Source organism: Arachis ipaensis, chromosome B05, assembly GCF_000816755.2.
Source record: "Arachis ipaensis cultivar K30076 chromosome B05, Araip1.1, whole genome shotgun sequence".
Lineage (NCBI taxonomy): Eukaryota > Viridiplantae > Streptophyta > Magnoliopsida > Fabales > Fabaceae > Arachis > Arachis ipaensis.
Window position 1 is genome coordinate 112,227,601 of NC_029789.2, and position 14,498 is coordinate 112,242,098.

At 37.0% G+C, this 14,498-nt stretch overlaps 1 protein-coding gene across 1 annotated transcript; it reads right to left on the reverse strand.

Annotated features, from left to right (window-relative positions):
- Positions 5,463-7,826, reverse strand: LOC110272080 (protein FAR1-RELATED SEQUENCE 5-like). The gene has a single exon (XM_021123894.1). It carries the CDS (start codon positions 7,824-7,826, stop codon positions 5,463-5,465), a length of 2,364 nt encoding a protein of 787 aa, XP_020979553.1.

Below are 14,498 nucleotides of genomic sequence, written 5' to 3' on the forward strand. Positions count from 1 at the left end.
TTTACAGCAAATGGAAACAGTAATAGTCTGTAGACATCCTGATCTATTTCTTTATCATGTACTGTGTCAGCAATTTGTAAAAATTGTGCCAGAAACTCTGTAGGTTCTTCCTGTGGAAGACCGGAATACTGGCAACTTTGCTGCACCATGATAATGAGCTGAGGATTCAACTCAAAGCTACTGACTCCAATGGAGGGTATGCAGATACTACTCCCATATGAAGCAGTAGAGGGGTTAGAATATGACCCCAGAGTCCTCCTGGACTGTTCATTTCCGCTTAGGTCCATGATGGAGAAAGGGAGATGATGTAAAATAGAGAAAATATTTTTCTTTATTTATTTATTAATTTATTTCGAAAATAAAATAAAAATAAATAAAAGTGGGTAAAGATTTTCGAAAAATTGAGGAGAGAGAAAGTGGTTAGGAAGTTTAAAAAAAATCTGAATTTTAAAAATTGATTTTCGAAAGCATTAATTCATCGAGACACAGCAGAGCTCCTCACCCCCAACAATGGGGTTTAGAGACTCATGCCATCAAAGAGTACAAAGTTCAGATCTAAAATATCATGATATGCAAAATAAGTCTCTAAAAGTTGTTTAAATACTAAACTAGTAGCCTAGGTTTACAAAAAATGATTAAACTATGATGGATGATGCAGAGATCCACTTCTGGGGTCCACTTGGTGTGTGCTGGGGCTAAGATTTAAGCAATTCACGTGTAGAGGCCATTTGTGGAGTTGAACGCCAGTTTTTGTGCCAGTTTGGGCGTTCAACTCCAGCTTTTGATCCTTTTCTGGCGCTGGACGCCAGAATTGGGCAGAGAACTGGCGTTGAACACCAGTTTATGTCGTCTATCCTAGTGCAAAGTATAGACTATTATATATTAATGAAAAGCCCTGGATGTCTACTTTCCAACGCAGTTGGAAGCATGCCATTTCAAGTTCTGTAGCTCCAGAAAATCCACTTTGAGTGCAGGGAGGTCAGAATCCAACAGCATCAGCAGTCCTTTTTCAGCCTGAATCAGATTTTTGCTCAGATCCTTCAATTTCAGCCAGAAAAATACCTGAAATTATAGAAAAACACACAACTCATAGTAAAGTCCAGAAATATGAATTTTTCCTAAAAACTAATGAAAATAGACTAAAAACTAACTAGAACATACTAAAAGCTATATGAAATTAACCCCAAAAAGCGTATAAAATATCCGCTCATCAAGCGGTTGCCGCAAAGGTCAAAAGCAAGTGGCCTTTTTTTGTGATGGACCTAACTGCTCGCATGATGTCGTCGCGATTGTTGGTAAGCGTTAAGTTGTTGCAACATTTTGGTTGAAATATTATTTTACTGAAGAAAGCATTAAATTAGCTAATACTAACTGAAATTTCTTGTGTTATAATCAGCCGAACGTCCCTCATCTCAGTCACTTCACTGTTCAGAGGCACCCTATAATCCTTACACATGGCCACATACAGGTCGAAGCTACATATACAAGGTACAGTGGAAAAAGGGATGGTAGCTTCGGCGTTATTTCTGGAGGATGGGAGATCTTTGCTTCATTATGCAACTTTAAGCCAGGTGGTGTGGGGGTCTTCGAGGTGATATCAAATGAGCCAGTGACGATCATCCAGGTTCGATGCAGATAGGATGCATAAGGATGAGTAACTGAAGGCGTAATGCCCCTGTGTTTGACCTCTTTGTCCATATATCATGCTAAGACTTTTTTCGTATGTTTAGGAAGTATTATATGTTTCTTGCTTGTTGAACAATTATATTGACTTTTTTTGGGTGTTATTAAGTTGAAAACAAATTTCGGTATTAACTAAAACAGAATCGCATTCGCAAATATTATAGGTTTCTGCTCGTTTTTTAATTGACTTTTCCATTTTAACTTGATTGGACAAAAATTAGTTTTCTAAGTACAAATGGCAGAGTTGCCTTATTTTTTTTGAAGTAATTCCAGAATAAATTGATTACTTTGTTGGCCTTTACAAAAAAAAAAAAATCTGGCTCAATCGGTGAGGAAGACAACAAAACCTCATATTTTTGTAAATGAAACTCTCTTAATATGTTGGGTATTAAATTGACCATTTAAAGGGGGATTTTTTTAAATTGGTTTTCTTGGACCTTAAAATGTTAAAGAAAAAAAGTAAATCAAGAAAGATGAAAACACCGCTAATGTTTAAAGGAAGCCATATGTCACCAGTTAATTTTTTTTTTTGAACTTGGTTTAATGAAAAATGTTTTTCTTTTTGGTACATGAACAGAATATTAAAAACTTAATTCGGCCCAATCAATGAGTAAAATAGCCCAACCGTAGTTTCTTTTAATGACTCAAGGCTGGGTAATTTATTGTAGTTGGGCTTGGATCTCAGCTGGGTTCCAGGTCTAGCGTGGAGTGTGTACTTTTTTTTTTATTTCTTAAGGTCCTTAAGCAGATGTAATCAGAGGGTGATCCAGAATCATAAACAAAGTAGGTAACCGCATACTTTGATATCATCATCCTATCACCTCAGCCATATCATGTTTGTGGTGGCTTCTACCTTTAAGGCGTTCAACCCTATATCTTCATCGTAAGAACTCCTTCGTTTTCCCTTCGATTAACATGTTTGACTTTGTACATTATAAGTTATAAGGATCTGTGTGTTTCTCATTTGCTTTTTTTTTAATCACCTTGAAATTAGATGGACAGGTGTTGAAACATTGGAAACTACACAGAGAAGGTTGTGTCTAGTGCGAAAGGAAATTGATGAAGAACCTAATACCCAAAGACTACAGGATTCGTAGCAGTTTGGTGGATCTCTTTATTTTCGGGTATGTGAATATTTGATTTCTTTGCTTTAATGATTACGAAATTTCTGTATATGTTATTTTTGGCGTCGTTGTTTGTGCAACCAGGTTGATTTTTAAGTCATTTTTTAGGCCACCTAATTATATCCAGAAACACTAACGGATGAGGTACATGCGAACAATAGTGAAGATGATGGTCAATAACCTTTGCTGCTGCATGAAGGATGTATGAAGTCTCGATATACCCATACTGGAACACATGTAAGCTTAATCACCATTGAATTGTAATTGGATTAACTTGTACTCTTAAAAACCACAAAATATCCATGCTTTAATCCTAGTAACTCATTAATTCTGTGCCAACCTTCATTTAACCAAACACTGATATCTTCTTTCATGCTCCATTTTCCTTTTATTTTATCTCCGGTTGGTAGTTCCAACGATATCAGATTTCATGGTTGTCTATGACATGTCTTACAAAGCACGAACTAGCAACTGATTTTGTTTTACTAGTAGTTGCTTAATATTAATTAACGCAGAATGTCATTTTGGAAATTATTCTAACACATTCTCAACTACATGCATGAGGGGTGATCCATAATCGTAAACGAAGTAGGCCACCGCATACTTTAATATCATCATCCTATCTCCTCAGCCCTATCATGTTCGTGGTGGTAAGTACCTTTCGGGCGTTCAAGTGAAAATCTTCATCGTAATAACTCTTTCATCTCCCCTTGGATTAACATGTTTGACTTTGTACATTATAAGATATTAGGATCTGTGTGTTTCTCATTTGGTATTTTTTTTAATCAATTTGAAATCAGATTCAAATGTATGAAACATTGGAAACACCACGGAGTAGGTTGTGCCCACTAGGAAAGGAAATTGATGAAGAACCTAAAACCCAAATGCTAAAGGGTAAGTAGCAGTTTCGTGGATCCCTTTTTTTAGGTTTACTGAATTAATTGATTTTTTTGATTCATCTATTGTGTATAGTTGTCGTGCTGAGTTTTCTTAATATCATGTCATAATAGTCAACAATGTTACGGATGCTAGATGACTACATTTTGGAAATATTCAAGCTCTTAATCCCAGGAAGCAAAACCCTGCCTATCAAAGTAAAGTCATGCTATAGTCAAATAGCTGATAACATAGAAAGATTCGCTATTGTTCAACTTAAAGGAAATGTCCGCAGTGTTTCAAACATTTATTGTTCCTAATGTTAAATTCTGTCAGTATGTAAGACTCTAAAAACTTCAAAATGTTATTGAACCTAATAATCGAAACTATGATATGAGCGAATAAAAATGTGTTTGTGTTTACGAATTTTCTGCTTCATATATCTATATATATTTCAAACTACTTTCATACACAGTGTGCCATTTTCCCTTAAATAAAATTTTCAATGAATATAGGAAATTCATAATAACAAAGTAGATTCACAACCTCAACGTTACAAAAGAGATTCAAAACCATCTATGAACAATTCAACCTTGGAGACTACAACCCATTCAATCTAATAATTTGGTTGGTAAATCAAATGCACTAAGAAAGGAAAAAAATCAATTAACACAACTCTATTTTTTCAACTATATTGCATAACCACAATGGTAGGAAGTCCTTACCCCAAATGCAACCACAATAAACTGCAACTAAAATACAGCAATGTAAGCAAAACACATGCATATTATTCAACATTATTGTCATCATAATGGACTAAGTAGGAAAAAAAATCAATTTACATAACTCTAATTGATCAACTGAATTGCATAATCACAATGGTAGCAACTCGTTACCCAAAAGTCAACCACAATTTACTGCAACGAGAATACAGCAATGTAAGCAAATCACATACATATTATTGAACATAATTATCACCCTAATAGACATATTCATAGTTAACGTAAATAACTACAACTTAAAACTCCTCAATACCAAGCAGTGACAAATACATTGCGGTCAGTAAATCAGGATAGATCATGCTTTTAGAACCAATTATACTTGCATTGCACTAAATTCAGAAGACTAATTCCTTCAAATGGTCAAAGTGTCCTATGCATCGACGCGAACAATACCATGTACGATCCTTGTTTGTTGCCACAAGGCAGTGACGATGGTAACAGATCTCGGACATCGATCTGCACATGTCGTGTGTCACATTTATCATCAATGACATCATTAACGCATTCATAGTTCGTGAATGAATGTCTCTTGTCCTGCTGTGACTCCTTCACCTGCTGATAACATCATAATCCCCAATCAGAAACTATAATCATGCATAAAACCATAATGGTCATTCATCGCAAAGTGGTTAAGAGGATTTTTACGCATCACACCTGTGTTAACAAGTAGAAATTTTTATTGAAAACACCATTCGTGGACGCGATGTCAATTGATTCACTGCTTTCATGGAGGCTCCGCTGTTTTATAAATTTTTTTTAGACAAGAAGAACGAGATCTTCATTAATTTACCCAGTTCATGACACGGAAATTAGATGTTTATATTCAAAAAAATTACCTCAACAAAAGTGTTGTCTTTACCCTTCCGGTTCCTCATACCCGTCGCCGTAAACTTCCTTGTTCCACCCTTTTTAAAAGGCTACGCAAACAGAGGAGCATTCACATAGTTTAATGGTTTTTAAAGGGACACACACCGAATGAGATTTTCACAGCAGGTGCCTATTTAGAATAAACAAATCGTACCTTGGTATTAGGTCCTGAGTGGTGTTCGGACTTAATTGAGAACGACCTCGAAGAATTAGCAAAACTTTTTGGACTAAAACCTGAGTCCTTGGCTGATGCATTGCCGTATGATCGATCGCGAGGGTTACCTTCCACACTATGCTGCATCAGATTTGGACAGCGCTTGTAGTAATGACCGTACTTGTGGCAATTAGAGCATGCTCTCTTCTTCCTCCAAGAAGACCTCTTGGAAGGGGCTCCTTTGCTTTTGACAACAAAGGGATCGTTGATGCCTTCCATGTTAACATTAGGAGTTGACTTGCCTTGTTTGCGTGACTGCAGGCGGATAACTAAATTGACAAGTTCAGACTGGACTTCATCAAAGTCTGCAAGATCCTTGCAAGCAATATCACACAGCTTGTTGCAATTCGATGCCAATGCTCCAACTCGAAACTTTAAGAACCTTTCGATGTCATCCTTCACAGGCATTTTTGTGCTAATAAATTCGTTCTTTGCATTCTTTGTCCACCTTTTGTATATCAACGAATCTGGAAACTCAAGTATGTTTTCGAACTTCATGGCACAGAAGATATGACTACAGGGAATACCACGTGATTCAAACAGCTTGCACGAGCACGAGAACAGATTCTTACCTCTATCGACTTCCACCCGTCGATCTTTGGCCGGGTCTCCGGGAGCAGTCACACTGAACTCTACCTTGTCCAAGGTTGTGCTTAGTACCGTTATATTCAAAGCCCCTGCCCTCTGAATCTCATTACGAATTTCTTTGAAAATATTTCGCGTGAAATAACATGATGCAGATCTTTCATATACCTCCAACGAGGTAATCATCACTGGCTCTGAGCATTGAGACTTAAAGTCAGCTATTAATTCGTTGTTTCTATACTCCTTTAAGGCCCTATCCAGGTTATGCATGAAGTCAATGAGGGTGTTCTTGCGATTAACATAAAATCTGATGAGAGAATTTATACCTTCACACTGTGATGTCATCCTTATGTAACCGAAAAACTTATCCCGGAGGAAACAATGGGACCACATCTCACGAGTTTCGTACGTCTTTTCCATCCAGGTACTGCCAACAAGGTTGTGCTTATCCAAAATGGCTGCCCATCTCAGATCAAAGTCTCTCTGGTCGTTGTTGTCGTATATAAGACCCTTAAAATCACGCAGGAAATTAGGATTCTTTATATTTTCACATGCATTTCTCTGCAGATGCCATCCGCATAACCGATGGGTCGCATCAGGCAGAACATTCTTGATTGCATCTCGCATGGCAAGGTCTCCGTCAGTTATTACTGCTTTTGGACTTTTCCCACCCATCGCTTCAACAAAGGTTTCCAACAACCACTTATACGTCTCTGTGGTTTCGTCGGATAGTAGGCCGGAGCCGAAGATAACAGTCTGCCCGTGATGATTGCATCCAGAGAAAATGACCAAAGGCTTGTTGTATTTATTCTTCTTGTAGGTTGAATCAAAGGCAACAATATCTCTAAAGCAGTGATAGTCGATAATTGACTGCCCATCTGCCCAAAAAATATGCTCCAGCCTTTCGTCACTAGTGAACGTATACTTTCCAAAGAACAGCGGATCGTTGTTTGACTTGCCAATCAAATAGTTTATTGCCGCATTGGCATCCCCGTTTTTAACTTTTTCCCGACGATAGCGATCGATGTGGTTGTACAAATCTTTCCGTGTGAAGCCAGCATGACGATATCCATCCTTCTGGAATGCAATATACCCCATAATATGGCAGCTCTTGACACCAAAATTTTGAAGATTTTCCACTTGGACTCTATCAGTGACAGTTAGACGACGATTGGCCGGTACCAGATGCGCAAATTGGGGTGGCGTCAGATCGTGGTTGTGAGATTCCACAAAACATGATACCTTCCATCTACCGCAGCCGTAGTCAAGCTTTACCCTAAGCCGAGCTGGACACTTGGTTCGCATTAGTGACCTTGCCTCCCTTGATCTATCATCCATATCAAGATACCTCATATTTCTCCAGCCCTCTTTGTTGCAAACAAGTTGCCTGCTAATGATTCTACCTTGATTATCCCTAACCACGTCGTCCTTCCTCATTACAAATCCATGCCAACAAGAATAAGCGTTATAAAATTGGCAAGCCTCATCCTCTGTCCTAAACTCCAGGTTCCAAATATCCTCCATCATTAAATCCGCTATTCTTTTTACACCACAAACTTCTTCACTCTTGCTAGTGGAATCCAGCGAATCCACATCGTCGTCATCAGCATCATCTTCTGCATTCGGTTGATAATCGAAATCATCACCCAAATCATTATCAGAATTATTCTTAACATCATCCTCCTTTATGGACATAATTTAACCCCTGCCATAATTTTACCAAAAAATGTCAATAAACAGAGCCAATGGCAGCAACTACGGGAAGCTAAATTAAGCTGCATGTAAAATTAAATGAACCAAAACCAATTAAACTAACCCAATTATTTTCGACCCCAGTATTAGCTTTTAATTTGAATTCCCCAAAGCTAGCCACAGCATAGAACTGGATAATGTAACTTAATTTCCAAATTCAAGGATAGCAACCCAACACCCTAAACAGAGAACCGTTTAAAAGGCATAGACTATCATCCAAATTAAACTAATCTGGATTAAGAAAAAAACTTAATCGGACATACCTTGATGACAACCAGAGGTTGAGCTTCAACGGATAAAAAATGCACTGTCGGAGTCGGAGGGAGGTGACCTTTACCTAATCCGACGCACCTAATTCGAAGGCAGCCGAAAAATGAATGTTGGTAAACCAGCTTCCAGCAGCCACAGCTTCGGATCTAGCAGAAGTTCTGCTACAAATTTCTCTACCGGAGCCACATCAGTTTAGCGTTCGCCCTCTCCTCAGTTGACGTCGACGCCAATCCGACGAAAGCAGAGTACCAGTTCCGGAACCTGTTACTCGAAGGAGATCATTCTTGCTAAATGGACGCTGGGTATAGAACGAAGGCGAAAAAATCAAATAGGGTTGGGTAGTGGGTTCTAGGATAACAAATTTCAGGGTTGGGTAGTGGGTATAGAACGAAGGCGAAAAAACCAGTGGGCAGTGGGTTCTATGCGTTTTCCAGGAAGTGAAACATGAATTAAAGGCTTGTGAGACATGCATGTTGAATTTCAGAAAGTGATGGAGGGTATTTTATAAAATGAAAAACAAGTTAGAGATTATAAATTATAATTATAAATGTTCCCCAATACACTATATAGTTTATGTATACAATAATTAATGTAGTATTTGTTATAGTATATGTTCATTAAAGGCTTTTGCTATTATCAATGAATGCATTAATGAAAGGTTGAAAATTTTCTTGATCAATGGCTGAGATGATGACACATGTGCAAGGGTAACTTACCCACAAAATTGCCATGGATTTGGAAGAAATCACCTTTTTTAAGAAATAATGTGGGTGTAAGTGCAGCATGCACTATAAGTTGTTGGTACCAAAGACTCTAAGTTACGTCAGTCATCTTTTCAATTCATGCAACAATTTCATCAACCTCCTTCAAACAGAACTATCAGTGTGCATAGTATATGAAACAGCTCTTGCTAATGTATATTGATGAATCCATTGAAAGAATACACGAGCACATAGTAGATAAAATATATAATGTTGTTTCAGAAAATATTATACTTAATTTTGTAGTTTTACTTAAACCCAATGAAGTTGAATAGAGTTTGTTGCATATTAACGGGTGAAGAGTAGTTAATGGAAGACAATTAAGTGATGGAAATAATTGAGAGAGACACGCGGCAGGGTTGAAAGGTTGGGCCGGCCATGGCATGCAGAGTGGTTGGAACGTGAAGGTGAAGATAGATGAGTGAGTAGCCATCACTTTCCCTCTCTGGGCATTGAGCAGAAGCAGCAGCAACAATAATTATAAGAGTTAGTTGCAATGCAGATAGAAGGGTGGACCATATTGTCCAACTTACCTTAAACAGAAAAAAGGGTATCCGATAAAAGCTAAGCCCCCACAGCCAATGCTATTGATCCTAATATCACGGAGTTTCACTGCCTGTCGGATGCATGGCCCTACTGCTTCCATTGCATCTGAAGCTTAGTTCTTGTGTTTGTGTGTGTCCCTCCCCCTCCCCCCTCAAAGGGTGCGAATTCATTTATCATGCAACTATTCAAAGGATATCTCTCTATTCCTTGTTTTCTTCTCTCTCATTCTTGTCTTTTCTGTCTCCATTCATTCACACTGCTTCTTCTGCTTAACTTTACTACTAGTTAAGTAATTCGCCGCATCAAATCACGTCGTAATTATCAAATTCAAATATCCACACTACAACACATATCAAAACAGCTTTCTTGCTACCTTCTCCTTCTTCCATTTTAAGAATGGTATATAAACCCTAAAATGCTCATCATATTTAATATATATATTATCAAAATGTTATTTTACTTTTAATTTTTAAAAATTAAGTAGTTTTTTATGAATAATATAAACTATTTTATTTTATTATACCGAATATAATTATTAAGAATAAATTTTTTTGTCAAGTTACACCTTAATATACACATACACCTCTCTCCTTCCCTCCCCTCCTCTATCTGTCTATGAGTTCTGTATAACTATTTTCTAGTCATATGTAAGATTTAAATTTGGTACACTTCTTAAGTTAAGTATACATAGATACCGCTAGAGTAAGCCTTGCAGTTTATTATTACAATATTTAAAAAACTATCTTTATAAAAAAAATAAACAAATTAAAAAAATATAAACTTTATCAAATCCATTTTTAATAGGTGGGTGCTCACATACATGTCCATATGATACATAGATTTTTTTATTTAATCAATTATATATATTAAATTTTAATTACTAAAAAATATTTAAAAGAAACATTTTATTATTTGAGTGGCTCCCATATATATTGTTGAAACACTTTAAATGATATAAAATATGTCATTAAATGTTAACAATTGTGATGTCTTATGTAGAGCATCTTTTGTATTGAATGATGGGTAGAGGTAGATATATATGAGTATCGAAGTTATTTATTGAATTTGTAAGTGCTCAAACTGAGTGATGGGAGAATATGAAGCATGGTCTAAAAGAGAAGATACAAAAGAAGAAATAGAATTGCATGCACCCAAATGCATAAGAAAAAAGAACGGGACAAGAGGGGCAGATCCAAACCGACCAATGGAAACATGTCCGTGTTTTAAACGAAATACAAGACGAAAACAACCCTTCATTTCAGCAAAATCAATGTGGCTTCTTTCTTTCGGTGTAGAGTACACATCACGCGGTTGAGTTCAATTCTCGATCACCATTGTAGATGGATATATACTACCATGCATGCAGGCCCAGATTTAGAAATTGACTATTGAGACCTACTATTGCTTTTTTTAACTCTCTTAGCTTCTTCACTTTTATCATATTCTAAACCGTCAATTTCCTTTGTCTCAATCATTTTTCTCGAAATTGAAGGCAACGAACTAGTTTATTCAAATAGATAACTCAAAAATGAAAGATGTATTACTCTTATAAATTATTTAGAGATTATATTCTTGAAACATCTAAGATTTGTAATAATCATATCATTTTTCTTTGCTCTAATTTATTTTGTTAATTAGTTCTGATAAAAGGAAGAAAGAGGAAACTTATATGCAAATGTAATAATATTATAATGGACAATATTACTATGCGTTATAACTTTAAATAAAGGATAAAAATGATTTTTTTTATAATAAAAAAATTATATTCAATACACACGTTATTTACAAATTTAATAATTGTCGTTAGAACTCATTAGCAAAATTAGAACAAAAGAAATGATATGGTTATTACAGATTCACATCTTTCAAAAATATAATCTTTAAATAATTTATAAATATGATATATCTATTAATTATTTGGAGTACTTAATGACATTTTTGATAAATGTCATTACTTCTGTATAAGATAGGTTAGTTTAGAGATTAAATAATCTAAATTCAAACAAAAAGATTTTGAGTTTTGTTTCGTGGGTTACTTGAAATTGAGTTGTTTTGAACTTGAACGTAAGGTTTAAATACCGTCGAATGATTTGTTTGACGTTTTTTCCAATAAGGATGAATCTGTCCGAATTGTTTGTGAGCAAATTAAAGGTAGGGCAAGTCTGCAAGGGATTCCGATGCTTAAATTATCAAGAGTTTAAGCAGATTTTTTAATAAATTGGGTTCGAAGAATCTAAATATTACGTCTTTTCGTAACCGTTTGCGCATCTTTTCAGTTACATTGGTAACCGTGCATGTCATTAAATGAGGGTAAATATACCGTTTGTCCCTAGTGAATATATATAAACATTGTCATTTTTTCTTTCTTCCTTTTTCGCTTCGTATTCATTCTTCTGCTTCCTCTTTCTCAATTTTTGATCTTCTTCACTGTGATTATATTTTTGTTTGATCCTCTTCCAAGTTTTCTCTAACTTTAAGTTTTTGTTCGAACAAATGTCTGGGGATTGTTCATCACCACTGTCGCAGTGACTTCCTCCTTCTCTTTAACAAGGTTGATTTTTTCTTCCTCTTTATTGCTTTTTACATGGTTGATGTAGCTTTCTTTAGTATTCTTAGCTTGTAAAAGATTGTTTTCCTGCGAATATGGGTTTTCGCGGCTTGTTCATAGGAGTTCCTATCCTTTTTCCTTTCTGCTTTTATCCTGAACCCTTCTTCGTGAACCTTTATTACTGTTTGCAAGAATTTTGTGAAATTTGGTAGAAAGAAATTTGTAGAATTTGTTTCAATATGAATTTGTGACTTTGATGCTAAATTTTCTAGGGATTTTATCTTGTCCCCAAATGGTGCCATTTTCGTTTAGAGTGATGGCACCATTTTCCGTTCTAATGGAGCAAGTTGAAGGTCCCAAAGTTAGGGATGGTCTGACCTCTTTTATATGTCGTTTGGTTGTGATATGATACCCGGCTTGTAGTTTATTGATAGTGACAAAGCTCTATTTCACTTTTGTAAGTATAATTCTTTATGTTTCATTCGGTTATTCTCAGTATATCGTCTAAGGTTTCTCCAGGTTTAGATTGGGTAGATATTTTCATCCTTTCTGTTGTCCCTGTAGTTGATAATGAATATGTAGAAATGTTCTGTAGACAGCATAGACTTTGTAATAAGACCTCAGAGGATGAGAGGAAGTATGAATTACCCCCGACCCAGAAGATAGGATTTGCTTTCCCCGACTTAGTAACTCGAAAAGTCATTTTCTTTTCATGTACGACTGCCTGTTTACTAGGCTAGGGGTTACACTTTCTTTTTCTGATTTTGAGACCAAGAGCTTTGATATATGTAAAGTAGCTCCCTTTCAACTCCACCCTAACTCATGGGGTTTTATGAAGTTTACCAACTCATAAGTCGGGAGCTTGACTTTTCTTTGTCTTCAAAAATTTTTTTTATTTGTTTCAACTCACCAAGCCTTTTAGCTCGAAAAAAACAATAATGGCTCTCTTTTCGAGCTATTTAAGGTCGGAAAGTTTTTTTTGTCTTTGATGAATCTTTTCATGACTTTAAGAACTACTAATTTAAGGTTAGGGCTGTTGAGGATGTGCGTCCTTTGTTTCTTAATGATAGGGACGAACCTGCCTTTAGGTTGTACTGGGAAGAGATCTCCACCGTTACTAAATATAATATTAAGGATTTGGATGAGGTAGAGGAGGCTATAATGGCTTTTTTTCCAGGAGTGTTGGGGTCGAACTCCGAACCTTAACACAAAGAAGTTCTTGATAGACAAGCTGAGCTATGTCCGTATCGAATTAGGTAGTTAGCTATTCTTTTTGTAGATACTTCCTTTATGTGTTGTTGGATTATCTAACCTGGATCTTTCTGGTTTTGCCTTTTGTAGAAAAAATGACAAGTGGTTGAGAAGCTTTACAAAGAGTTCAACAGGCCAAGAAGAACGTTGCTGCTCAGGCCATCCAGTTAAAGGAGCCGACAAGTCGGGTGATACCTCGTATTCTCCGCGGCGCCCCATTCTCCATCTCCCTATGTTAAACATTTATATGAAAATTATAGTGGAAAAAAAAATTACAAAACATTATTACAAACATATCTTATCCAAGATTATAAGTCCAGAAATACAACATAACAAATTATAGTCCATAAGGGGGTAAGCACTGAGCAGGAAGAGTGGCCAGTAACGACTGGCGAGGGGGTATGCTGCTATAGCTGTGCCTGTGGACACAACTATAGGGGATTGGGAGTTTTGAACTTTTCTGGAGAGTTGGGGCTTCGAAACGGCGCTAAGTGGAGTAGTAGGAGAGAATGGAAGACATTCAATAAGGTAGGGTTAGGGTTTTCAATAAGTGAAATTACTAAAAAGTCCCTATATATTAGAAATAAATTCAGGGTATTTAAATAAACTCAAGAATTCGGAGAATTATCGGGGACGGGGCGGGGATCCCCGTTCGGGTTCCCGTGCCTATCTCGGGGGGATTTTAGCCCCCATCCCCATCTCCACGGGAAAAATTTCCCGTCTTCAGGTCCCCATTCGGGGCAGTTCCCGCAGGGATCCCCGCGCTTCGGGGAATTTTGACACCCCTACCCCGAACAGTTCCCGGGTTCCCGCTCGGGGGGATTTTAGCCCCCATCCCCATCTCCACGGGAAAAATTTCCCGTCTTCAGGTCCCCATTCGGGGCAGTTCCCGGTTCCCGCATAAAAATTTTAATCATTTCTTTTTTTGAGGAGCACATCTTTTCTTATAATCATATAAGTATTGATGATGTTTTTCTTAAAAAATATTTAGAGGTGCTTGCCCGAGGAGGTATCTAGACTGCAGGGGTGTGCTCCGCCCTCCTAAAACAATTGCAGGCAAGTCCACTTAGCTCTATTCAGAGGGAAGTGACCGATCTCCAAGATGAGGTTACTTCCCTTCGGAAGATCAAGTCAGAGTTGGAGGCTGAGAATCAAGAGACTCTGTGAGAGGGTGAAGCAATCCGAGGCTGCTTGTGGCTTGGCCGAGGGGTTGCTGAAAAAGGCCAAGGAGAGGTATAC